The sequence below is a fragment of the Onychomys torridus genome, chromosome 1 (assembly GCF_903995425.1).
Source record: "Onychomys torridus chromosome 1, mOncTor1.1, whole genome shotgun sequence".
Taxonomy (NCBI): Eukaryota; Metazoa; Chordata; class Mammalia; order Rodentia; family Cricetidae; genus Onychomys; species Onychomys torridus.
Window position 1 is genome coordinate 76,763,820 of NC_050443.1, and position 27,576 is coordinate 76,791,395.

The 27,576-nt window shown below is 40.3% G+C and overlaps 1 protein-coding gene across 1 annotated transcript in view; it reads left to right on the top strand.

The window, feature by feature from the left end:
- The window catches only part of Rsf1 (remodeling and spacing factor 1), a 125,347-nt gene that overhangs the window by 59,488 nt on the left and 38,283 nt on the right, over positions 1-27,576 (top strand). Inside the window, exons 3-5 of the mRNA XM_036186883.1 lie at positions 401-493; positions 3,719-3,924; positions 20,980-21,134. Of these exons, the coding sequence (XP_036042776.1) occupies positions 401-493; positions 3,719-3,924; positions 20,980-21,134 (454 nt within the window). The remainder of the gene's footprint in view (positions 1-400; positions 494-3,718; positions 3,925-20,979; positions 21,135-27,576) is intronic.

A 27,576-nucleotide genomic window follows, 5' to 3' on the forward strand; every position in this document is an offset into this window, starting at 1 on the left:
GACAACCAGTGTTTATTGCTACTCAACTTTATGATGCTGTGATGAAATGTCTAGGAAAACCAACCAGAACAAGGGAAGATTGATTCCGGCTCTTGGTTTCAGAAGTTTTGGGGCACGGTCACTTGGCCCTGCTGTTTCTGGGCCTGTGGGAGGCAGAGCATCATGTTGGTGTATGTGGTGCCGCAGTCCTCTTCAGCCCATGGGATCCCAGAAGCAGAAGTGGGCACAGGAAACAGGGATGACCATATGCCCCTCAGTGACCTACTTTTACAGCTGGCCCCCACCTACTAAATTAACAAATTTGCAACACCGGAGCTGTTGGGGGACATTCCAAATCCAAAGTCTTAACAGATTTCAACAAAATGTTTTCACGTATTAAGCTATTCATTTTCTCTTACAGATATGCCAAGAGTTTAACAGTACCTGGGCATGGGAGATGGAGAAGAAAGGCTATCTTGAAATGAGTGTTGAGTGCAAACTAGCACTCTTAAAGGTAATGCATGTATTATTTGTTGCAGTTATTTTTTTTTTTTTAAGTTTACTTTCACTCCCAAATTACAAAGTAAAGAAAACGAGGACCAGCAAGGTAGTTCAGTGGGTAAAAGCACTTGCCACCAAGTCTGAGCCTGAGTTTGCATCCCTGGGACCTACATGGCAGGAGACGAGAGCTGGCTCTAGAAAGTTGTCCTCTGTCTCCACTTGTGCACTAGAGGACGAGAGTGTGCCTACTAGTAAGTAAGTAATTAGAGGCAACAACAAAATCTGAAGTAAAAGGAGAGTGAGTATGGCTGTGCACACCCATAAGCTCAGTAATTGGGAGGCTGATTTAGGAAGATCCTGAATTTGAGGCCAGCCTGGCCTGTTTCTTATATCCCAACAGAAAGTGAGAGGTGGGGGTATTTTGAACATTTTATGATGGAAGGAACATTAGGGTCTTTCTTTATCACTTTCTTGTTTTTCAGTGATAAAAAGTCTATTCTGGGCTGATGAGATGCCTTTGCAGATAAAGTCCTTGCCTGACAAGCATGGGGATCAGAGCTCAGATCTCCAGAACCCACTTAAAAGCCAGGTGGTGTGTCAGCCTACCTGTAGTCCCAACCCTTGGGAGGCAAGCTGAATAGAGGATATACCACACAAAGCCTTGAGCTCTGGGATCAATGAGAGGGCCCCCGTTTCAATAAAAAATGGAGAACAGTCTAAGAAAACATAGCCCACATTAACCACTGGCCTCTATGTGTAGGAACTCCTACCCACACGGAAAAAGTACATATGCATAGCCACACATAAAAGTCAGTTCTTGTCTGTACGATTTAATGATTGTCTGTACCAGTGTATCAAGTATGAATTATTTCTGATGAGAGAGAGAGTAACAGAATAGAGAAGCCTTGATCACTGTTTCCGCTGTCACCTTCATCAATTACTATATGTTCCAGACTGTGGGCAAACAATTATAATAAATAATAGTTTAAGAAACATTTTAAGGCCTCATTGTTTTCCAGATAACTAAGGGCATGCCATTGTGTTAATAAAACCTTCATGTAACCAAAAGTATTCAATTAAAATGAGTCCTCTCATGCTGGGCAGTAGTGGTGCATGCCTTTAATTCCAGCACTCGGGAGGCAGAGGCAAGCGGATCTCTGTGAGTTCCAGGCCAGCCTGGGCTACAGAGCGAGTTCCAGGACAGGCTCCAAAACTACACAGAGAAACCCTGTCTCAAAAAACAAGAACCAAAAACCCAAACAAACAAAAAATAGGTCCTCTCCATCTCAACATAGGGTTGCTTTCAAGTTTGAATTTCCTTCTGTTTCTTTATATTTTCTACTTTCTAACCAATGGTCAGTAAAACAGAAGGAGCTAATCTGTGAAAAAGTGAGTGAGGTTTTCAGTACTTTGAGATTTCACAGTGCTTTGTCAGCAGCATCCTTATTCATAAGACCCCAAGGGTTTTTTTTTTTTTTTTTTTTGAGATTTGTTTTTTGTTTTTTTTTTTTTTTTTTCCAGACAGGGTTTCTCTGTGTATCCCTGGCTATCCTGGAACTCACTCTATAAACCAGGCTGGTCTCTGCCTCCTGAGTGCTGGAATTAAAAGGCGTGCACCACCACCACTTGGCTAAGTGATTCCTTTTTTTTTTTTTTTTTTTTTTGGTTTTTCGAGACAGGGTTTCTCTATGTAGCTTTGGAGCCTGTCCTGGAACTCACTTTGTAGACCAGGCTGGCCTCGAACTCACAGAGATCCGCCTGCCTCTGCCTCCCGAATGCTGGAATTAAAAGGCGTGCACCACCACCGCCTGGCGGCTAAATGATTCTTAATATACAATGTCAGTGTGTATATGAGATAAGATATGGCTAAGGAGTAGCAGTTATTATTAGATATTAATTACTCTTCTGGCTCACAGGAAAAGTCTACAGGATGCATATAACAGACCTTCTGAGGTGCCTTGTCTACTTAGCATTCATATTTGTAGTGTGCCCAAATTTGTCTTTGTTTTTTATTTGTTTGAACCTGGACTTTACTATTTTGCAAAGAATTGTCGTAAACTCTTAGGCTGAAGAAGTCCTTCTCTTGCAGCCTTCAGAGTAAAGGAAAAATTAGGGTTTTTAAAAATACTGCATAGAAACAAAATGTGTGACAGTTTTCTAAGAAATATTTAAAAGTGGAATGACCAAGTGATTCAGCATGCCTGCTGCTGGCTGTAAATCCTGTGGAAATGAAGTCAGCATTAAACCCATATTGTGCTCTTGTGTGCACTACAGCAGTAATTGCAATATCGATGAGCCTTTGTGGATAAGAAAGGCATGAACATATATACACATGATGGGATGCACTGTAGTCTTTTCAAGAAAGGTGCAGGTGTACGGCTCATTGGGTAAAAGCAGCCATTCTCAAGTCTGAAGACGTGAGTTCAATCCTGGGACCCACCTGGTGGAACTCGAGAACTTGTTCCCACAGGTTGTCTTTTAACCTGTGCATGCAAGCTGTGACATGTATACCCACCACACACACATAAAGAAAATAAGTAAAAATGTAATTTTAAACATTTTTAAAACAGGAGGGCATTATGTTAAGTGTAGTAAGCCAGGCACAGAAAGAAATTACACTATGTTTCCACTTTAATGTAGAATTTTAAAGAGTCAGGAGTACAGTGGTGGTTAGCCCTGGTCAGTGGGTTAGCAATCAGATTGGAGAGATTTGGGGTAAACTTACAAAGTGTCAATTAGTTGGGGTGAAGGTTATATTGGAAGGTGATTGTAATTACGTAGTTGAAAACTGTTCATAGATTTTAAGTGTTCTCATCACAAAGTATGCTTGAACTAATCATTTTTCATTGTTTGTGTATTGAATCATATATAAATGGTTTTTATTTGCCAATTATATTAATAGTTTTTAAAAATAAATGAAAATGTAAATAGTGTTATACAATGGTATAATTAGGGAGCTTTTAGTGCACATAAACTTACCGTTTTATCAATATAACTTGATTTGTGTTTATGTGATTGTGTTAAAACTACATCGGTGTAAAATTAAAATGTTATCTTCAGATTTGCCTGTTATATTGATTATTTTAAGCATTAAGCAGATTCTACGTAATAAATTGAAAACTGTAGTGCAAAATAATGAACTGTGTGATCTCTCGGCTCTGTCCCTGAATCACTCCTGAAAGTGTCATATTTATTGGAGTTTTACAGGATTTTAAGCCACAGTATAACTGTTTTTCAGTATCTCTGTGAATGTCAGTTTGATGACAATCTTAAATTCAAGAATATAATTAATGAAGAGGATGCTGATACTATGCGTCTCCAGCCAATTGGGCGAGACAAAGATGGCCTCATGTACTGGTACCAGTTGGATCAAGACCACAATGTCAGAATGTACATAGAAGAACAAGATGATCAAGATGGCTCTTCTTGGAAATGCATTGTCAGGTACCTTTATTGGGATATCTTTACATATTGCTTTCTTAGATCTCTTCTTTACTGAAATATGATCTATGAGGCTAGAATGGTCTTTTTCTTAATGGGAATTGACAAATGTTCTATGGCTACAATAGTACTCAGCACAATGTCCATAGTGGATACTTCATATTCGCCAAATAAATTTAAATAGCATTTCATTCCATATCATATCAAGACATATACTTTGTGCTCAAAATGTTATGATCTGAATATTAATGTATGTTATCTGCATGGAAATACTCTTATATATAAATATAACAAAAGCATCATTTAGTTCTTTCTTTTCTAAGTATTTCAATTTGACCAATTTATCTGTACATTTCTTTCTTGGAGTTCTAGAGAACATTTTGCTCTTGTGTTAGAGTCCTTAACTTTTTTTATTTCTCATTTGTATTGACATTACATATCTTGAAGTTGGGTTTTGTTTTTTAAATAAGTGAGTGATACTGGACCTTTTCAGAGAACTTTTGTGTTTTTAATTTTTTATCTTGCAGTTTCATTATTTATAGATATTTCATAAGTAGCCACATTATATAATAATTTTAAAAATGTTAGTGATGTAATAAAATAGGGGAAACTCATATATACCTAACTCCTGGCTATAAGCTGTTGCTTTGATATGAACTGTTACTTGGTTTTTGCCCTACTTTTGTTTTTAGCATATTTTTATTAGTAATTAGAATATTTTATTCATAATATTCATTTGTTAGTAAACTTCAACTTTCACTCTCCAAGAATAAGTATGAGTTGAATGAATTCATGGGGTGTTATTAGCAGGTACTTGCATAGTTCTTTTTTTAGCTAAGTTCCTAAATGAAGGTAAGCGACAAACTCCTGAAATAAAATTTATTCATCATTGTTCTCTGTGAATGTAGACACTTAGAAGGGTTCTCTTCATGATGTTTTACAGCAAGGGGTACTGTTCTCCATAGCAGCCTTACGTGCTTCAAAAAACTATTCTCTCCTGCTTTATAGATCAAGAAAATACAACACAGAATTTTGTTTACTATTGCTCATGTTTACTGTACCCTTAAAATAGTTTCTCATGCACACTGTTAAGTATGTCCATGATACGGTTATTTTTAGCCAATATGTGTTTTTGAATCTGGGTTCATCTTTTTACCTCCTGTAGACATGTTCCTTCTTATCTCTGTGATTTTCCTGTGCTTCATTTATTTTTTGCATATGTTTCTGTGTATTGGTATGCATGTGTGTTGTATGTGTGTTTGCATGTGTGTGAGCACACTGTATACATGAATGTGTTGGCTGGAGGTGACATTGGGAGTCTTCCTCACTTGCCCTCCTCCTTCCTTGTTCATTGAGGCATGGTCTCTCAGTTGAAGTCAGAGCTCTCCAATATGGCTATTATGGCTAGCCAGTTTGCTTCAGGATCCCCTGTCTGCTTCCTGAGTGCTGCATTACAGGTGGGCTGCCATGCCCACTAGGCATATGTGGATTCTGGCTGTAAAAACTCTGGACTTCCTTTTTTCCTGGCAGGCACTTTACCCACTGAACCATCTTGCCAGCCTTATGTTAAGATAATAATACTTCCTACAAACTGTTACGGGAACTATATAAAAGATTACTCTAGGACCATATTGCATGCTCAGTAAACATTTGCTCTTCTCTTTTTTTAAAAAAAAAATTAAATTTCTTTTATAATTACTGTGTGTGTTTGTGTGTGACACATGCATGTGCCACAGCTTACATGTGGAGATCAGAAGACAACTTTTGGGGAGTTGGTTCCTCTTTCCACCTTTATGTAGGTTCTAGGGATTGAACTCAGCTCCTCAGGTCTGCACACAGAGACCCTTGCTGACCACCTTTCTAATGCCAGACACTGAAACTTTGTGTCTTTGTGAAAGAAGTATTTATCAACTCATGGTTAGGATTCTCTGTTTCTTCCTCGCTTCAGCCATGACTAGCTTTATTTCTGGCAGCTTCTGGCTTCAGGAGTCAGGACCCAGCCCACAGGGATGTGGCAGTTCCTGGAGGTGCTTCTTTAGACACTCAGTCTCCAGTTTACATAAACCCAGGGTACATTCTTCTAACCCCATGTGGAAGCTGGAGCATCAGAAATTCAGGGTTGTTGGGCGGTGGCGGCTCACACCTTTAATCCCAGCACTCGGGAGGCAGAGCCAGGTGGATCTCTGTGAGTTCAAGGCCAGCCTGGTCAACAGAGTGAGTTCCAGGACAGGCTCCAAAACTACACAGAGAAACCCTGTCTCAAAAAAAAACAAGAACAAAAGAAAACAAACAAACAAAAAGAACAAAAAAACAAAAAAAAGAAAAGAAAAAAGAAATTCAGAGTTATCCTTAACTACACAGTAAATTTAAAGCCAGCCTAGGCTACAATAGATTTTGTCTCAAAAGGAAGATGAAAATCAAACAGAATTTAAAACTAAAAAACCCAAAACTAAACAGAAATTCCCTTTCGTGTGTTAATATTCATTTCTGGTAAACATCAAATGATGAGATATAGTCATTGTGCAGAAGCCAGCGCTCTAAAGAATACCTGAGAATTTCTCTCATGGTAATTACCAATAGGAATTTGTTTTGTGAAGTTGTAGCAGGTTGTTTTTCCCTTTATGAATCTGTTTATTGCTTTGTTGTTTTTTGTGTGTGTGTGTGTGTGTGTGTGTGTATGTTTGTTTTGGGTTTGTTTTGTTTTTGTTTTGTTTTTGTTTTTGTTTTTGTTTTTGGAGACAGAGTTTCTCTGTGTAGCTTTGTGCCTTTCCTGGAACTCACTTGGTAGCCCAGGCTGGCCTTGAACTCACAGAGATCCACCTGGCTTTGCCTCTTGAGTGCTGGGATTAAAGGTGTGCGCCACCACCACCTGACTTTGCTGTTGTTTTTGGAGACCCGGCTCTCACTTTGTGTCCCTGGCTAGCCTTCAGCTCCCGGAGATTGTCTGCCTCTGCCTCTGCCTCCTGAGAGATGAGATTAAAAAGGCATGTACCACCAGACCCCACTTGGGTTGTTCTTAGTCATTGTGCTCAGAAACTCTGACCACAGAACTGTAGAAATGTTTGGGACTGCCGGGCAGTGGTGGCGCACGCCTTTAATCCCAGCACTCGGGAGGCAGAGCCAGGCGGATCTCTGTGAGTTTGAGGCCAGCCTGTGCATGATGGCTCATGTTTTTTTGTTTTGTTTTGTTTTGTTATTTGTTTTCCCCAGAGCTGAGGACTGAACCCAGGGCCTTGCGCTTGCTAGGCAAGTGCTCTACCACTGAGCTAAATGCCCAAAAGGCAGATCTTTTTAGTTTGATGCCAGCCTGATTTACATAGTGATTGCAAGGACACTCAGGACTATGCAGAGAGTCCCTGTCTCAAGACAAAAGAAATTCCTTGGTCTCAGGTTATGGTTAATTAGTTGCCTACCCGAGGGAGGCCTTGGATTTCATACCCAGCACATTCTCCCCAAAAATGGTATTCCTGGGTAATGGGGTAGGGTGGGTAATAGTTTAGTTAAGGGTACTGGCATAGCATGTGTGAAGCCTTCAGTTTACCCCCACTGACAACATGTACTTAACATATATTGTGTCCACAAAGAAAGATGAGGTATAATCTCACTTAATCCTGATGAGGTAATACCTGGAATATAGTTAAGTTCTGATCCCAAACTTGAAGAGAAAAATATTTAGTACAATAAACTCCTTATGGGAAGAACACTAATTGAATAGGAAGACTATTAATTGAAAGATGTTAAGGATTGATACAGAATAATTTATGGAGATATCTATGAAGGACTATGGGGGGTCCAGCCCCTTGATAGTCCCCACCCAGGGTCCGGGAAGAATCTACAACCAGCTGATAATTAATCTTTGATGAAAAGAAATGAGTCTATGTTCACGAAACTCCTTAGTCCATACACTTTATTATCTGTGTCAGTTCTCTCTGCAAGCTTCTGTTCTCTTTTAGCTCCTTTCTTGCCTGATTTCTCCCTGTATTCATCTACTGCTCCCTCTAAGTTCTATCTTAATTCTCTCATCTTAATTCTGTCTCATCTAGGGGTTTATCATCCCGTTCTTACCCAGCTAGTACTTCCCTGTCTAACTCTTCTTCATCTTCCATCTCGTCCACACATACTCTCTGGTCAAAATCCTCATCCTTCTCCGTTCTCCGCCTCTCTGTCCTCCCCAAGTCTCTCCAGAGTCCAGTTATAAACCCAAACAATAGCAAACCCCTGGTCAAGCAAGGTCACCAGGCTTGAATTCTACAGGGTCATCAAGGAAGGTAAGAATTTTCCTCAGGCAGTGACCACCAGGCTTCCAGGGTCAAATGGAGGGGTGAGAAGAATCACATAGAGGGGCAATAATTGTTAATTATCATTTGTCACCCAAAAGGGAAGTGACTAATGAATTAACTAAAGGCTAAATTCGAGTAATATCTAAGAAAGAGGATCTTATGTGCTCAACCTTAAATGTGATTGGTAGAAAATGTTAATAATCTGTAAATTGCTAAGTCAATGGGAGAAAATAAAACTGTCTTCTTTTTTCCTGTGGCTCCTATCTGTCCAAGCTATCTGCTGTTTTTTCTGCTGGGTGGGGGAAGGTGTGCTTGGTCGCTAGGCAACTTGTGTACAGCTAGATGCCTCTGGTCATAGTTAAAGGGAGATCTGGAACTAGAGGTAAGGTTTGGGAAAGGAGGAAGTTAAGCTTAATTGGCATATCCTCCAGGCCTTCTCAAATGGCTAGTCTGGACACTTAAGTCTGTTCTTAGAGAGAACAGAGGTATCTCTGATAAGGTACTTTCCTCCGACTGGGCATTGACCTGGCCAGATGCTGCTGCCAATGACAATAATTACAGGGAGGCTTGAACTGGGGTTCTGGCTGTGCATAGCTGTCAGCACACAAGGTTCTCTAAATATTCCTTTAGTAGAGGGGAAATGGTGCCCAATAAATGATGGAAAAGCTACAACAGCACACAAGAAACTCAGAGCAGGAAACAACTGATAATCAAAAGCCAATATCACCAAGACTCCTGGAGCCTCAGCTTGACCTCTGGAAGGCCTTCAGCTTCTTCCAGGTATTAGCTTTGTCATAGTCAGCTGAAATCTTACTTTGTATATTTTTGCGGCTTGCAGCAAATATCTTTTTTAAACATATAAAGGCTTAATTTGGGGGAATATCTGTGATGAGATTGAAAGGGCTGAGGTATAGCAGAACTGAGTTCCAAAGATATAAGATCATTTACTTTCATATTACAGAGAAATTATTTTCTTCTGGATGATAGATGCTCTCGAGGTGTTTTAATTAAACCTGGCTTATGCAAAGAGAGTTTTAAAAGAGGCATTAATCAGCTGGATGATGGTGGCTCACCCAGCACTTGGGAGGCAGAGGCAGAGAATCTCCGAGTTTGAGGCCAGCCTGGTGTATGAAGGGAGTTCCAGGACAGCCAGGGCTATTACACAGAGAAACACTGTCTCAAAAAGCAAAAAAAAAAAAAAAAAAAAGGAAAGAAAGAAAAAGAAGAGGCATTAGTCTTCTTAGAAACTCAGGGAATAAGAAAAACAAGCAGTACAAATAGAATTTTGGCTTTTTTACTGTTTAAGCCACACTTAGGGTGTTTTTTGTTGTTGTTGTTAACTAGAAAATATTATTTTTTACTAAGGAAATGAAAATGCTAGTTTCCTTTACTTGAAACAGATCCTTTAAAGTAGTACTTTTCTTTTGAGGTTTGAATAACATTTTTCAGAAGATAATTATTTATGTATATGGATGTTTTTGTCTGCATGTACATCTACACAGCAGAATGGGGCATTGGAATTCATGAAACTACAGTTATAGACAGTTGTGAGCTGCCATGTGAGTGCTGGGAATTGAACTCAGGACCTCTGGAAAAGCAGCCAGTGCTCTTAACCACTGAGCCATCTCTCCAGAGCTGAATAACATTCTTATTCTTAGTGATCAGCCAGTGTTCAGAATATGTTTGTGTATCATCTTGAGCAGATACTTACTTAACAAAAATTGTTTACTCTTTAGAATTCTGGTTTTTAAAATTAGTAGTAAGTAAGCCTTGTCAATGACTGGTAAGTTCAGAGGTAACTGGACATTGTGAACTCAAAACTAAGTGCTGTGTTTTTCTAAAACTGAAAACCCACCATGAGTGATAGTTTTTGTATTTATCCGCTACTGACAGTGTAATATCAATGTATTACCAGAGTTTAAGAACTTCTGTTGGGCTGGACATGACTGAATGGAGTAAAGTACTTGCTGCTGTGTGGGCCTGGGGCTTAGGATCCCTGGAGGAGCTATCACTGGGTTCAATTGAAAGACTCTGCATCAATATAGAAAGTGGAAATCAATCCAGGAAGACACAAAAAGTCATTATCTGTCTTCAACCTACATGCACACCCCATATCCACCTTAAAAACAAATCAAAATCCTATTGTTGTATACCAGTGTCTATTTTCAGCTTATTGCAGAATTAATATAAGTATATGAGGCATGTTAGAAGTAGTTAATGCAGCTGGGCGGTGGTGGCACATGCCTTTAATCCCAGCACTCGGAGGCAGAGCCAGGCGGATCTCTGTGAGTTTGAGGCCAGCCTGGGTTACAGAGTGAGTTCCAGGAAAGGCGCAAAGCTACACAGAGAAACCCTGGCTCGAAAAAAAAAAAAGGAGTAGTTAATGCATATATGTGTTATGCAGTATTCCACATTAAAAACCGTCTTATATCCTCCTGATAATTTAGGTAAAAGTTAAATTTTATGGAGCTGTTTGTTAGCATTGGTACATCTTCCCAAAGTGGTAGTTTTATGTAATTTTTTTTTTTTTTTTTTTTTAAATTTTCTGGAGCTGAAGACCAAACCCAGGGTCTTGTGCTTGCTAGGCAAGCATTCTATCACTGAGCTAAATCCCCAACCCCAGTTTTATATAGTTTAACTAGGTAATAGTAACAGATTTCAACAACAAACTGTGTAAGTCCTGTTGGTGCTTACTTTCGGTTCGTATCAAACCAGAAGAGTATTTATTACAGTTATTCCATCACTAGTTTAGGCCTCAGTAAAAGTACAGAAAATCCTTTTTTTTTAAACAACTGATCTAATAATATACATAATATTATTTACTCACAGTAAATTTTTTTAAATAAACCATTTAAAATTTTTCTTTATTTCTTTAATTCTTCAATGCATTTATTTTTACTTTATGTGCATTGGTTTTTGCCTGCATGTGTATCTGTGTGAAGGTATCGGAACTCCTGAGCTGGAGTTACAGACAGTGGTGAGCTACCATGTGGATGCTGGGATTGAACCCAGGTTCTCTGGAAGAGCATCCAGTGCTCTTAACTGTTAAGCCATCTCTCCACCCCCAGTATAATTTCTTTTTTTTTTTTAATTGTAACTATCATTTATTAAAAAATACCCAGTATAATTTCTTTATGAAAGAAAAAGAAGTGTAAAATATAGACCAACAAATGTGTTAGTAGGCTATCAGGGACAAGGGAATTTTAGCACAGATATCTCAAGTAGACAAGACTCAATCAGGTCCCTCTTTAGACTCAGAGGGACACTATAGAAAACGTTCAGATCCTAACACTAATACAGAAAAAAAAATTGATGTGGACAGTTGAATGGTTATTTCATAAAGATATACACATGGCTAATATTAAAATGAACAAATGAGAATTCCCAGTGAAAACCACAGTTAGGTATGACTTCATCTCTACTAAATGATTACATGAACACAACTCAGAATAAGTACTGCAATCACTTTAGCTACCAGTTTGGTGATGTCTTCAAATGTTAATAAACTTATCTCATTACATCAGTTTCGTTCCTTGGTACTTACGTTAAAGACAAGGTTTATATAAGCATTTTCATCAAGTCTTTATTCTTTGCTTGCTTTTGAATTTTAAACAGTGTCTTATTCTGTAGCCCAGGCTGGCCTTGAACCCACTACATCAGCTGCCATACGTAGTACAGCATCATTCTTCCTAACAGTACTCGTGGAATAGATTACTACTAGCAATAAAAAGGAATGACCTCATATGATAGGAATTTTCTCAAAATTTCTCTTTGTGAAAGAAGCCAAAAAGCACATACTATTTGATTGCATTTGTTTAAAGTTTGGGTATTAGCAAGACTAAAAAAATCTGATTATACTAATCAAAGCTCTGATTGCCGCCAGGTGTGGTTTCATACACCTACAGTTTCAGTGCTCAGGAAGCTGAGGCAGAAGGATCTTAAGTTTTAGCCTAGCCTGGACTACCTAGTGAGTTCTGGGCCAGCTTGGGTTACTTAGTGAAACCCTGTCTCAAAAACAAAACACCATATTTCTTCTTGTTTTGGTGGGCAAAAGGGATTTAGTAAGAAGGGACATGAGGAGGGAGTATTTTTGTGATACTAGTGGTATCTTTAGTGGTATCTTGATAATAGTGGTTTAAACCTATGTGTTAGTGTTTGGATATATATCTGTGTCTTCCACCTCCCACTCCCAACCCCCTCACTCCCAACCCCCAGCCCCGCTCATGTTCTAAACACTTGCTTCCCAGCTAGTGCCAGCTACTGGTATTGTTTTTGGGAAATTATGGAATCTTTAAGAGATGAATCAGTGGTAGAGCGTAAGGCCCTGGGTTCGATCCTCAGCCTAGAGTGAGTGAGTGAGTGAGTGAGTGAGTGAGTGAGAGAGAGAGAGAGAGAGAGAGAGAAACTAGTCTGAGGAAGTGAGTCAAAAGGACCAGCACCTGAGGTTTGGTAGCTCTGCCCTACTCCCTTGTCTGTTCTCTACTTCCTGACTGCCCCCTGCTCTTACTGCCATCCCTTCCCAATCATGATGGCTGTATCCCTTCAGACTAAAGCCAGAGGAACCCTTCTTATGTTGCTCTTTGTCAGATATTGTTCATAGCAACAAGAATTACTAGTACTGTGAGTGTCCTTGTCAAAGTAATTGATTTGAACGTTTATTTTAACACTGGCATGGTAGAAAAGCCTGTAACGCCAACATTTCTGAGATTGAAGTAGGAGAATCATGAATTTAAGGCTAGCCTGCTCTTTATAGAAGACATGATTTCAAAGCAATACAATTTTACAAGAAAATATAAGTTGGACCTCTAGAAATATGTTTAAATTGATTGTGGTTTTAACAGTCATTTACAGAAATTTGAATTCTAAGTAGTGAGTATAATTTTCATGTATCTCTATTTATAGACTGTCAGGACGTTTTTAAAATGTGTTTTATTGTTTTTAATTATGTGTGTGTGTGTATATATATATATATGTATATGTATATATGTTTTAATTATGTGTGTGTGTATATATATATATATATGTATGTATATGTATATATGTATGTATGTATGTATGTATTGAGAGTTATCCATGTGTGAATGCAGGTCTCCACAGAGTTCAGAATAGGGAGCTGGATCTCCTGGAATGGAATTCCAGGTTGTGAGCTGCCTGATGTGGGTACTGGGAACTGACCTCAAGTCCTCTGCAAGGGTAGAGAGTACTCTTAACCATGGAGCCATCTCTAAAACTGTCAGGACATTAGCTATTTTGCTAATAAAATAATGATTAAGAAGGTGGGCCCTGTGCAGGGTGTGGTGGTGTCTGCCTTACAATTCTAGTACTTGGGAGGCAGAGGCAGGAGGATTGCCACAAATTAGGCCAAAGAAACGCTACAACTATTAATATAAAATAAAATGTATAAAAATAGGAAATTAAATGATGAGATGAAAGGGAGACTCTGGAGTCAGGTCTGCCAGCATTCAGGCCTGAGGGAAATAGTCGCATATCTGTGGATGTTGTACGTTGTTCACTTTATTTTGAGAAAAGATCTTGCTATATAGCCTAGGCTGTCTTTGAACTTGTGATCTACCTACCCCAGTCTCAGAGTGCTGGGATTATAGACATGCACTACTATGCCTTTGTGTTTGAGTGCCTTAAAAATTGCTGATTAGTGTTTTCTTATTAGTTCCATTGTTGACATTACTAACATGCCTCCATTTTCTTGGCTTTTAATAAAAGGCTGTTGTCACTCACTTTTCGTTTTGCCAACTCAGTAACATATAGTTGATATGAAGAGACAGAAGAATGTTGCTGTACCCTAAACCATAATGCAAATTAATGTAAACTATTCGCTATATTTATGCTACAATATGCTTTATTTTGTGGGAGAAAGACACAGAACCATAAATGCTAAGACAATACATAAGAGTAATGATGGAGAATGACCTAGGGTGCCAAGAAAGAGCCAGATGTAAAAGGTTATTTTGCAGTTAGGTTTCTTCCAGTTTATCTGTTTTGTTACTATTGGTCTTCTGGTGTTGTTGTTCCTAAAGGATTAGCTCTTACCACTAATTCACACTCTGAACAACAGGGAGCATGGCAGACAGATTATTACATAAAACAGTAGTGAAGACAGTGTCCCATTCCTCCAAAATGGAAGAGTTGTCTGCCCTAAAATAAATCTAGACCTTGATCATTTTGCATTCTCTTCATAGCTACATTATTCTGAAGCTATTATCTTTGTCTTTATTAAAACATACACAATTTAGGCTGGGCATCTCTCTCTCTCTCTCTCTCTCTCTCTCTCTCACTCACACACACACACACACACACACACACACACACACACACACACACACTCTTCAGGGATATTTACTATAACCTACAGATACTATAGTCAGCATGACAAACTAACCCAACAGATTTCCTTCTACGAGTTGTTTTTTTTTTAATGTGTTTTTATTTTTATGTGTATGGGGTTTTTTGTGTGTTTGTTTGTTTGGAGACAGGCTCTCTATATAGCTGTCTAGGACCATATTTCAAAGGAATAAAGTAGAGAGTGATAGACCAGGGCACCTGACAAACTCTTCTGGTTTCCACACATGTGTACATAGGCACACATACCCATACATACTTGTGTGTATACACAAACTCATTGTAATTGATTAATCATGTGAAACCTCTTCTAGACTAGGAGAACAGAAGTACAATCATCATACGTCCTAAGCGAACACGACATTTTGGAGGGATATGGCTGTTAGATGCTCGAAGGAAGAGTGTTGAGAAAAGAGAGAGAGGAGGGAAGGAAAATATCCAGGTTGTTGTTAGGGTCTATAGTCTACTCTTACAGATACAGTTATTAGCCGGCTGATAATAACTAACAATAGTATAAATAATAATAACAACTGAAGTTATTAGCCCAGCGCTTGAGGCAGAGGCAGGTGGATCTCTGAGTTCAAGGACAGCCAGGGCTACAGGGCGACCCTAGGTATTGTGGTTAGAGTGGAAGCTCAGTGGCGAAGAGCTCTTGTGCTCGCAGTTCCCTGCACACCAGCCAACATGGTGTCTCACAAACATCTAGCGCCAATCCCAGCAGATGTCGCACCCTCTTCTGGCCCCCAAGGGCAAATACATACATACAGGCAAAAGATTTATACATAAAAAATAAATCTAAAAGGAAAATTTTAATCCAGTTAAATTTTGTGTGCGATGTACATGTGCATAGAGACAATATATATTCTCTCTGACCACGCTCTTTATCTATCTTATTTACCCTCCCTTCCTCCCTCCATTGGTGTTTTCGAGACAGGGTTTCTCTGTTTAGCTTTGGAGCCTGTCCTGGAACTCACTCTGTAGACCAGGCTGACCTCGAACTCACAGAGATACGCCTGGCTCTGCCTCCTGAGTGTTGGGATTAAAGATGTGTGCCACCACCACCACCACCACCACCACCTGGCTTCTGACTACTTTAAATGTAGAATATTTAAGTTGTTGTTGTTGTTGTTGTTGTTGTTTTTAGCACAATCTAGGAAATACCTAGGTGTAGATAATTTTCTGTTTTTTTTATACTCCAATGTGTGTGGATTAGGCTTGTTTTTAAAAACATTAATCAGGTTAAAAGCTTTTTAGGGAGTTTTTTCCTTACCTTTTATTTTATTTTTTATTTTTTTTTGGTATATTTCCTTTGCTACTCAGAGCAGCATAAGTCTTTATTTATTTATTTAGGTTTTTCGGGACAGGGTTTCTCTGTGTAGTTTTGGTGCCTGTCCTGGATCTCGCTCTGTAGACCAGGCTAGCCTCGAACTCACAGAGATTCACTTGGCTCTGCCTCCCGAGTGCTGGGATTAAAGGTATGTGTCACCGCTGCCTGGCAGCATAAGTAATTTAAATGGATCTTTTCAGTAATATGGATATTTAGTGACGTAATTTACAGTATACTTCTGAGAACCCAACATGACTCTAGAAAATAGCACATGGGTAGAGGTAAAGGAGTAACACTAAGTGTATACATAATTTTGCTAAAAGACAAACTGGTATAATGAATGAGAAATCAGATCTTCATGAAAAATACATTATTTACAAGTAATTGAATCTTATTTTTTCTATAAAATTAATACATTATCAGCTAAGACTCTCAAAGGGCATCTAATCTGAAATTCTGATAGACAGTTAAGTTTTATATTCCTTCTGTGTGGTGGTGGTACAAGCCTTTAATCCCAGCACTACAGGAGGCAGAGGGATTAAAGGGTGAATCTCTTGAGTTCTAGGACAGCCAGGGCTACACAGACAAAACTCGTCTCAAAAAGAACCCCCCCCATAAAAAAGGAGAAGAAAGTAAAACGTACTCTTTATTTTATTATTTATGCTCATATTATGGGTATGAATACATGTAGTCCCATACTTTTTTAATAGCTAATCAATTTCCACTAGTGGCAATTTTGTTTCTTTCCCAGGGAGACCAATTTTATAAAGATAATTTAGTCTTTCATTTCTTGTATGTGTATAAAATCTAGTTTGGAAAAGAATCCGAAATCTAGAACTAATACAAGTTAATACAAACGGCCTGATGCTTCAAGTGCAAAATTCCACCACTGATCTTGTGTGATTGGTGCTGTCAGAAGACATAGGCATTCAACATATAGTTAATTCAGCATCCTCAAGTAAGGAACAGCCACCCTCTTAGTCCTCTTCAGCTCAGAGCTCTTGTCCTCACATTGTCCAACACAGTAATACCCACAGAAAAGAAAACACAGCGTTTGTGCAGTCCAGATGCGCCAGTGACAGGTTTGCATGTGCTACTCCACAAGCTAAGATCTACCAGCCTTACTCACTGGCTTTTAATTTTTGCTTTGGAATCTAAATTATTGTTGAATCAAAAAGGCCCCCAGATAACCTGTGAGCAACAGGAATATTTGTTTGTCTATGGCACAGAAGGGTTAAGTTGCTACAAAAGCTGGACATTAGTGTACAGCCTTCCGAAAACTGGTGTTGGAATGAGTGTGTCTATCAGTACAAGGATGAACTGTCACAGCACTGTGTCAATAAGTAATGAAGGGAAGTTAATAGAAAGTAGAAAAATGACGCATAACACTTCAAAGGATGGTCTTGCCTCTGTACAGAGAGAGGGATCCATCACTTACTGTGATCACCTGCCCCGTAGTGCTGTGCTGCTCAGTAACTAAGTAAAGATCTGTTTTGATTGAGGGAAAGCTGGGGAGCGGCTGGTGAGGAGTTGATGGGCTGTTGACACACACGGAAGGAAAGACTAAGAATTCACGTCTGCAGAGTTGAATTGACTAAAGATCTGATCATGAGGTATTGGAGTTTCTTGCTGCTGCTGAGTGTAGCAGGACAAAGCTCCCTGCTGGGTAGTCTGAGCTTCTGCCACACATGCATAGTGTGTGAGCCAGCAGTGATGGGCTGCTGAGTTCATGGACTTCCTGCTGTGAGTTCAGTCTTCTTATGCTAGCAAAAAGGCAAGGATCACTAAAGAAAGACACCTCTTCTCATTTGTTTTAAAATAGTTTTGTTAACAGTAAGTAGTTCATACTTATAAGACAAACCCGCACTGGGCGATGACTATAAAATTTTATTATTCATTGATAATGATTCTGCTCATTCCAGGTGGAAGTCCGTACAAAACCACCATTCATGCCGTACACTGTACTGTAAATGTAACTTCATTGTTTCACCCTTAGTTTAAGAATAAACACTTTTTTTTAACCCACATTAATAGCGGCTAACAGAACCATGGGTGTGGAATGTTTCCAAAAGGTGTTTCTTCTCTTTTCTCCTCCCTCCTCCCCTCTTCCCTCCCTCCCTCCCTTCTTTCTTTCTTTCTTTCTTTCTTTCTTTCTTTCTTTCTTTCTTTCTTTCTTTCTTTCTTTCTTCTTTCTTTCTTTCTTTGGAGACAGGATTTCTCTCTGGCTGCCTTGGAACTCACTCTGTAGCCCAGGCTAGCCTTGAACTCACAGAGATCTACTTGCCTCTGCCTCCCAAGTGCTGGCACTACCACCACCTGGCCAAAAGGAGTTTCTTAAATTCAAGGCATGGTAGCCTATTCCTGTAATTCTGGCGCTTTAGAGATAAGAGGCAGGAAGAGCAGAAGTTCGGGATCATCCTGGGCTTCATAGAGTATAAGAACAGCCAGGATACATAAGACTGTTTCCAGGAAGTAGCAGAGGGAAGGAGCCTCTGTATCTGTGATCTCTGTGCTATTCCCACACAGCAATTAAAGACAGAGGTGTGCTGGCTTGGTACAGTTCTACCTTCCAACTATAGGCAGTGGTGGTAATGATCACCGAGGATTCTGCATATCAAGGAAAATGCCTTTAAATTTTTTAAAGTATTTTATGCATATGATGTGTTTTGCTTGCATATATGTTTTTGTACCACATTCATGCCTGGTGCTCATGGAAACCAAAAGGAGGCATCAGATTCCCTGGAACTACAGTTACATACAGGTTGTGACCCATCATGTAGGTGTTGGGAATCTAACCCAGGTCCTGGGAAGAGCAGCAGTGCTCTTAACCACTGATCCTTCTACAGCTCCTCTCCATCAAAGATTTCTTTTTTTACATATAGGGGGGGGTAAACAACAACAACAACAAACCAATGTAAGGCTCTTATAGAAGCTGGAAGAAATGGATATCCACTTTTTTAACATCAGTACTGAAATTTCAGTTGTTCATTCATTCATTGACCCATGATGAAATAGTCAAAATAATGGTGAACCATCATGATTCTGACAATGGATGTGAAGAAGGTGATATTAATTAACTGCAAAAACTGTCATTATACACATTGCAGGGGCTTATATGAGTGAATCTGATTTTGGTGTGTGCTCAATGAGTATGTTTGCATATGAAGGCAGAGGACAGCAGCCTCGGGTGCTGTCTACTTATTTTTTAAAAGAATTTCCCACTATCCTGGAACTAGGTTCTCTGACAAGCAAGCCTCAGGGAGACACTCCTATCTGTGCCTCTCTGGCTCTAGGGTTACAAGTGTGCACCACCATACCCGAGCTTACTATCTTTGATGGAATTGAACTCAGGTCCTTATGCTTGTAAGGCAGGCACATTACTCAATAAGATATCTTACCAGCACTTGGGAAACTTTTAGGCCTTTTGTCCTGAGACCTAACAAAGGGAGGAATTGCTTTAGCTCATGTCAGTCCTACTGTGTGTGTGCCTGTGGTAGGAGCGTCCTGGTGGGGTGAGCATGTGGTGGAGGCTGTTTATCTCATTCAGCACAGTACCCAGAGAAAGGGCCTTGAGATCAGCTCTACCTGCTTCCTAATCCCCCATAAAGCCACTGTAGTAGTCGTTTAAGAAAAAATTAACTCAGTGATTAGATCATAACCAAATGCCCAACTGCCAGTCAGGTCCCAATACTTGGGGATCCGTGGGAGCATTTCAACAGCCGTATACCAGAATATCTCCTTATCACTAAGGAAGGGATTCCTTTCTAGATCCCTCAGTTGTCACCTTAAACAAAGAAAACCCAGCCTTATATGACAGCAGATGCTAACATTTGGGCCACTAAGAAGGATTAAGAGATTGAGATCAATGTGAGCTATACATTGGGACCCTGACTCAAAATAAATTCAAGTTGGAACAAACTGTACAATAGCTTTTGCCTGTTTTTGTTTGTGAGCTTAGTCTTCAGTTGCTGAGCCATCCTTCCAGCTCTGCATGTTGGTCATAGACCAGCACCACAGGTAGAGATTGAAAACCTTCCGGTGGTTGCTGTTGAACAGCTGATATTGGCATTCTGGAACTCCTCCTCTGCCGCCTGGTTTTCCTGAACACATCTTATCACTGGAGTGATGATATTCCAATTATTTACATGTGAACAAGCATAATAATGTATTGGTAGCATATAAACTCAGACAAGTATGTTGATTCCTAACAACTGTAGATTGCCCACATGGTTGCTAGAGATAGCAATATCATTGATTCACTATGTTTATTTAATACAATAAATTATTGAAAGTGTTGTGTCGTTATCTACAGATTGCATCTATAGGATATACACAATACAGAGTCTAGGAAATGGCTGAATGCTTCCTCCCCAAGTGTGAGGACTGGAGTCCAGATTCCCAGCATCCACGCAGAAGCTGGCACTGTGGCAAGTGTCTGTGACCCCACCACCAGTATAGGGGTGGGGATCGGTGGACCTGTACTTGGACCTATTTAAAAAAAAAAAAAAAAAAAAAAAAAAGCCTGGGGCTGGGCATGCCTTTATCCCAGCACTCAGGAAACAGAGGCAGGCATATCTCTGAGTTTGAGGCCAGCCTGGTCTACAGAGCAAGTTCCAGGACAGGCTCCAAGCTACACAGAGAAACCCTGTCTGAAAAAAAACAAACACCCCCCCCCCAAAAAAAAAGCATGGAAGGTAGTTAAGGAAGACATCCAACACACCACACACAGAAATTTGAATTGTTAGAAGAGCCACAGCAAAGTTTGCATTGATCTCCGTAAGCATTATAAAATACTTAAAAAGGGATCACCCTTTGACTTGTTTAATGTTGTACCTACCTTTGTTTCCACCCAGTGTTGTGTGTTCTGTTCTGTTCAGTAAGGAAAATAACATTTCTGCTTGATAGACAGGACATTTTAATGTGTGTTCTTTCCAGAATGCTTAGGTTTAGAATTCGGGGTTTGTTAGACTGCTCCCAGACTTTTGATGTTCATCATTGTGTTGTTGCCCTTACTTTAATTTCCAGTAGGTGCTGTTCACAAAGTTCACTAGACTCAGAAGGATTTTTATGCTGTCTTATTTTTCCCTTGTTTAGAAATCGAAACGAGTTGGCTGAGACTCTTGCGCTCCTGAAAGCACAAATTGACCCTGTCCTGTTGAAAAACTCTAGCCGACAGGAAGACTCTTCCCAGGAAAGCCCCACCCTAGAGGATGAGGAGACTAAAAAAGAGGAAGAAACACCTAAACAAGGTTTTTTTTGTGTGTTTTCTTTTACTTTGTTTTATAATCTCTTCTATTTTCTGCTCCTCTACTCAACTCTATAATCCTGAATTTTTACCTCATTTTTTTCAGTTGAGAGCCTTCCTGTAAAAGACTTTATTTTAAAGGAAAAAAAAAGAGGAAAAAATGTTCAAGTCATTACTGCAGTGTCTTACTCATCTGAGAATCTTGGCAGGTGTGGTGACATCACCTGTGCTCTCCACACTTGGGAGGCCGAGGCAGGATGTGGAAGGTCTGGGCCAGCCTGGACCAAACCAAAGCAGTAACAGAACGCTGAGACGCTTATTGAACTTGTTGATGGGGTGTGGAAAGATATGTCAGAGACTTGACAATTATAAGCATTTTTACGTTTATAGGGTCTGGGGCATTCAGACCCAACATTTATTTACATTGTAGTCCACCTCCACTACATGTTAAAGTCTGAACGTGTTAAACATGAAGTTCCTGTTTTCTCCATCTGTAGCCCTAAGAATCTGCTTTCGGTCTTTATGAATTTTGTTACTGGGAACCTCCTATCAGAAGAATCACTTAGCACACTGTCCATATTAGTATATGTGTGATGGTTTCCTTTGTCTTTAAGAATTCACTGTGTAGGCACAACATTCTGTGTATCCATCAGTGACCATTGGAGTTACTTCCTCCTTAAGGCTGTTGTGAATAATTCTGCTGTGAACATACTAATACAGATACTGCTTTGAGTTTATACTTACGCTACATGCCCACGAGTGAAATTACTAAATCTTACGATAAATACTGCTTAATTTTTGGAGGCCTTACCATACTGTTTCTTTTCTTTCCTTTTTTCTTGAGACAGGGTTTCTCTGTGTAACACTGGCTGTCCTAGAACTCACTCTGTAGACCAGGCTAGCCTCAAACTCAAAAGAGATCCACTTGCTTGTGCCTCCCCAGTGCTAGGTTTAAAGGCCTGTGCTATCACACCCAGGACTAGCACTTGAATTACAGACATAAACCTCTACATCAGGTTTTTTGTTTCATTTTTTAATGTTGGTTCTGGAGAATAAACTTAGATTTGCACCACAAACACTATCTGAACTGAGCTATCTTCCCAACTAAGTGGACATCTTTAGTTTTATTTATTTATGTCTGTGTGTGTGTGTGTGTGTGTGTGTGTGTGTGTGTGTGTGTGTGTGTATTGTTTGTTTTGGTTTTTCAAGAAAAGGTTTCTCTGTTTATTAGCCCTGGCTGTCCTAGGACTTATTCTGTAGACCTGACTGGCCTCAAACTCGGAGATCCACCTGCCTCTGCCTCCCCAGTTCTGGGATTAAAGGCATGCACCACCACTGCCCGACTTTAGTTATACTTTTTATTTTTAGTGATGGGAAGGAATTTACATGCCCTGTCATGTGTTTATTTTGTCTTTTACATTATATTCTTTCTTTACTTTGATGCTTTAAAGAAGTTATCCATAAAACAACACAGTGTATGAAATATTGCTTGAAAACAGATAATTAAGCCTTATAGTGAAATGATATTTCCACACATTCAACATTTCAGTAGTTAAATCCTAAATACCATGCTTTTTTGACCATTGTTCATATGATTTGAAGTACTGGTGGTGGTTTTACTAGTAAGCTACGTTTTCACATATAACAAATATTTGGGCTGCTTTGGTGAGGCGTAATAATTTTAAAGTATACCCTTGTAGTCTAGAAGGGTGGTGTTTTTTTGTTTTTTTTTTTTCTGTTTTGCTTTTATTTTTGTTTAACAGCTTGCTCTTAAGGATTAGTTCTGGCATAAAGTCTACTACTATTTGCTCATGTGGTTGTCCAGTTTGGTCATTCATTCAATGTATTTGTTTATTTCCACCCACAGTAGGAAAATCAAAGGGTGGTGGCACACTTTCAATCTTAGCATGGGAGGCAGAGTGCATCTGAGGCCAGCCAGGGCTACATATTGAGACCTGTCTCAAAAAAAAATTTCTATCAATAGTTAAATAAAATAAAGGGATCGGAAAATTAACTCAGTGCTTAAGAGCACTGGTTGCTCTTCTGGACACAGTGGCTAACAACCATCTGTACCTTTACTTCCAGGATATGTAGTGCTCTCTTCTGGTCTCTGAGGACACTAGGCATGCACATGGTGCACAGATATATATGCAGTCAAAACACCCAGACACATAAAAAAATAAATAAAAAGTAAAAGCCACACAGAATATGGGTGGGAACAAAATAGAATTTTTTTTTTTTTTTTTTTTTTTTTTTCTTCTCTGTGTAGCTCTGGCTTCCTGGAATTTGCTCTGGGACCAGAGTGGTGTCTCACAGAGATCTACCTGCCTTTGCCTCCTGGGTGCTAGGATTAAAGGTGTGTGCCACAACACCCAGCTGCAAAATAGAAATTTACGTGGCACTTAACAGGGGTTGGAAGACTTTAAATTTGATTTAAAAAAAAAAAAACAAAACCAAAAACATTTTTATTTATGGGGCTAGAACGTTTGATCAACAGTTAAGAGCACTTGATACTCTTGCAGAGGATCCAGGTTTGATCCCCAACACTTACATGGTGGCCCATAATTATCTGTACACTAGTTCCAGTGGGTCTGATGCCCTCTTCTGGTCTAGACATGAAGCATGTTTGTGATACACTTACATACATGCAGGCAGAACACTCATACACATAAAATAATGTTTTTTAAATTTGGTTTTCTAGCATTTCCTTATGGTTAAATAGTTCTCGGGCTGTCGAAATGGCTCAGTGATTAAGAGAACTTACTGCTTTTCTAGAGGACTATGATGGATTCCCAGCACCCAGTCAGTAAGCTCACAGTCACCCAACTTCAAGGTATCTAATGCCTCTGGCATCTGCCAGCACCTCTACACACACACACACACACACACACACACACACACACACACACACAAAATATTAAAAAATAAAAATTTTAAAGTTATTAGTCTTAGGAACGACATGAATGTTACATTGCCAATGTGGAGGTCAAAGGACACCTTTGAGGAGTTGGTAGTCTACCTTTACACAAGTTTTGGGGGTTTTGAACTCAGGTCATTAGACCTGCACAACAAGTGTTTTTTTTCACCTGCTAAGCCATCTTGCTAGGCCTATTGACATTGATTTTGATGGACAATTCATTGTGTAGTTTAAAAGTCAAAACAAAGTATTCTCTTAGTAAAATTTTTTTATATTTATTTTATTATTGTGTGGGTGTGTACATGCACAAGTGAATGTGTGCTATGTGTCCACAAGCACTTTTCCCCACCAAGCCCTTGCTGACTCTTCCTCAGTAAAGTAAAACTCTTCCAAATATCTAACTCAAAAATTCCTCTGTGAGGCCTCAGAGGAGAAGAGAAAAGGTGACCTACAAAAGTGCGGCCTAAACTCCTGTGTGCTCACTGTCCTCTTGAGTCCAGTGATAGGAAATAGATTGACAGTAACTGTTGATGCCTTCTGCAAAGAACCTGTGTGATGCTGCTCCACTTGTCTATATACAGAGGTCTGTATGGGGAGCAAGGCAGAGGTCTGTATGGGGGAGCAAGGCAGAGGTCTGTATGGGGGAGCAAGGCAGAGGTCTGTATGGGGGGAGCAAGGCAGAGGTCTGTATGGGGAGCAAGGCAGAGGTCTGTATGGGGGAGCAAGGCAGAGGTCTGTATGGGGGAGCAAGGCAGAGGTCTGTATGGGGGGAGCAAGGCAGAGGTCTGTATGGGGGAGCAAGGCAGAGGTCTGTATGGGGGAGCAAGGCAGAGGTCTGTATGGGGGAGCAAGGCAGAGGTCTGTGTGGAGGAGCAAGGCAGAGGTCTGTATGGGGGAGGAGCAAGGCAGAGGTCTGTATGGGGAGCAAGGCAGAGGTCTGTGTGGAGGAGCAAGGCAGAGGTCTGTATGGGGGAGGAGCAAGGCAGAGGTCTGTATGGAGGAGCAAGGCAGAGGTCTGTATGGGGAGCAAGGCAGAGGTCTGTGTGGAGGAGCAAGGCAGAGGTCTGTATGGGGGAGGAGCAAGGCAGAGGTCTGTATGGGGGAGCAAGGCAGAGGTCTGTGTGGAGGAGCAAGGCAGAGGTCTGTATGGGGGAGGAGCAAGGCAGAGGTCTGTGTGGAGGAGCAAGGCAGAGGTCTGTATGGGGGAGCAAGGCAGAGGTCTGTATGGGGGAGCAAGGCAGAGGTCTGTATGGGGGAGCAAGGCAGAGGTCTGTATGGGGGAGCAAGGCAGAGGTCTGTGTGGAGGAGCAAGGCAGAGGTCTGTATGGGGGAGGAGCAAGGCAGAGGTCTGTGTGGAGGAGCAAGGCAGAGGTCTGTATGGGGGAGCAAGGCAGAGGTCTGTATGGGGGAGCAAGGCAGAGGTCTGTATGGGGGAGCAAGGCAGAGGTCTGTATGGGGGAGCAAGGCAGAGGTCTGTATGGGGGAACAAGGCAGAGGTCTGTATGGGGGAGCAAGGCAGAGGTCTGTATGGGGGAGCAAGGCAGAGGTCTGTATGGGGGGAGCAAGGCAGAGGTCTGTATGGGGGAACAAGGCAGAGGTCTGTGGAGGAGCAAGGCAGAGGTCTGTATGGGGGAACAAGGCAGAGGTCTGTGTGGAGGAGCAAGGCAGAGGTCTGTATGGGGGAGCAAGGCCTGTAGAAGTGGTTTTCTCCTTACTTCAAAACAGGTGTGCCAAGGCTTTTCATATCACTGTTCCGTAAACACCTCTCAGCAAAAGCTGGTGGTGTGCTTTCTGGTAAGGAGGAAATAGTTTATGATAGAGGCCTTCTGTGGAGCGAGCAGAGGGGGAGAAGGATATTGGGGTACTATTCTCCTCTTTCATGGCACCCTGAGTGGAGCTCAGTGGAGAGTGCCTGCCAAGCTCATGAGTGGTTCTAGATTCAGCCTCACACTGCAGAAACTGAGCACAAAATCAAGAGGACTTTCCTGTGACTCTTATTCTTAAACACAGTGTTTACATTTCCTTTTTTTTTTTAATTTCTTTTCTGAAATAAGGTCTCTCACTGTATTATCCAAACTTAGTCTTAACTCTTAGACTCAGGGACACTCCCAAGAAAATGTTCCTTATTCACCCATTTTATAAATATTGAGCATGTTCTCTGTATGAATCATAATTTCTTGCAAGGAGGTTCAGTAAACAAAGCACACCGATACATAGTTGTTTTTATGAAACAGGATAGTGGATAAAATAGCTAACTTGTGTGCCATTTACTTGAGCCTTTTATGTTCTAAATGATTTGGATAATATTGAATTGCATAATCTGAAGCATAAACTTTATTAGATAAACATTGCCATAAGTTTTCAGGAACCCAAGTGGATATCAGAAACTAGATAATGATGCAGCTTACATATATTGAAGTTTTACCGTACAGGTCAATTTTAATTTATAAGTTATATACAGTAAAGAGATAAGAAACAGTAAGATAGAACCCTTGATCAATATGCTGTAGTAAGTTATATGAATATAGTCCATCACTTGCTCACCCCCACTCCTCTGTACCTCCTTTTTTTCTTTAGGGTTGTACTTGAATGGGTAACTAAAGCCATAGAAAGTAAAACCATAGGTAAGGGGAGCCTACTAGATATAATTACTTCATTTTTCTAGATCAGGGAAGTAAGACAAAGACTATTGTAAGTAGCTTTTCTTAGGTTACATAGTCTGTTATTGGCCAACTCAGTATTCTAGCTGAGACTCTGTGTGTGTGTGTGTCCATCCGTCCGTCCGTCCATGTCCAGAGGTCAGTGTTGTTTCTCCACTTAATTTTTAAACTTCATTTTTTCATTGAACCCGGGGCCTTCCGATTGAGCTGGAGTGGCTGACCAGCAAGCACCAGTGACCCTCTTGTCTCTGGCTCTCCAGCTCTGGGCTAATGGAAGATGTGACAAGTTTCCCATGGCTGCTGGAAATCAAACTCGAGACCTCATGCTTGAGGACTTTACCGACTGAGCCATCATGTCTCCCCAGCCCTTCCATGCCTGTCGATGCTGCACTTTTGTGCACTTAAGAGGTAGCTCATCCTTCAGAACCTTCTCTCTTATGCTTTCCTCTCAGATGTGGTGACCATGCTCTGTCCCAGGATGAGAGTAAAGAAATGTAGTTCTTGGTCACTTTATTCCTCTTGGTTGTCAGCAAATGTTGCTGGTGAACTTGGTAGAAAGTGTGTGATGTAGTGCAGTCAGTCATAAGACAGAAGGTGACAACATTTTCAAGGTGTAGCTACAGTTTGGAAATGCGGCAAGAAGGAAGAGATGGCAGATCAGCACTGCAGAGAGTTTGGAAGGTATTCTTATTACTCAAATAGCTCTTTAATCGGTCAGTCAAATGGCCCTCCTTTAGACTTAACCTCAGCAAGATGACTCGATCATTTCTGTTTAATGGGAGCTGAGGAGAAGCACATTACACAAATCTGAAATGACAGAAAACAGCCTTGAAAATTTACCAGCAAATGATCACTTAGGTAAATTAGAA